Source organism: Pygoscelis adeliae, unplaced genomic scaffold (assembly GCF_000699105.1).
Source record: "Pygoscelis adeliae isolate BGI_AS28 unplaced genomic scaffold, ASM69910v1 Scaffold588, whole genome shotgun sequence".
NCBI lineage: Eukaryota > Metazoa > Chordata > Aves > Sphenisciformes > Spheniscidae > Pygoscelis > Pygoscelis adeliae.
In genome coordinates, this window is record NW_008825322.1 from 75,936 (window position 1) to 76,389 (window position 454).

The following is a 454-nucleotide window of genomic DNA, read 5'->3' on the forward strand; positions in this document are numbered from 1 at the left end:
GAGCGGGGCCGGCTGCGAGGGCTTCCCGTCCCCAGCCGGTGGTGTCACCTCAGGGACAGGCTGCTGGGACCCTCCCTGGCGAGGCCACGGCCCCCCCCGTGTGTCCTGAGAGCTCAGGGCAGCCGTTAAATACGGAAAACAAAATGAAGGCAGAGGGTTTCTGCCTTGCGTTTCTCCCTGGTGCCTCCGCCCTCGCTGCTGCCAACACAAACCGAGTGGCAGAGCGGAGTGTGTGGTGGGCGCTGGCAGGGGGTCGGGGCAGCATTGGCAGGCAGGGAGCCATGAGCTCAAGCAAGCCCAGCTCCCCGGCTGGAGGACGTCTCTGCGGCGGCGGGGCTCCGCTTACCGATGAAGTTCCCAAGGTAGAGGCCGGGGAGGATCTGCGGAACACAAGAAGTGGCAGCGTGAGAAGCGACCTTGTGCCGCGGTACCCGCCCTGCCAGGACCCCCCCTG

General features: G+C 67.0%; 1 protein-coding gene across 1 annotated transcript in view; it reads right to left on the reverse strand.

The window, feature by feature from the left end:
• DUSP15 (dual specificity phosphatase 15) overlaps positions 1 to 454 on the reverse strand; it is a 9,865-nt gene that overhangs the window by 4,994 nt on the left and 4,417 nt on the right. Inside the window, exon 2 of the mRNA XM_009330292.1 lies at positions 347 to 380. Coding sequence (XP_009328567.1) covers positions 347 to 380 — 34 coding nt within the window. The remainder of the gene's footprint in view (positions 1 to 346; positions 381 to 454) is intronic.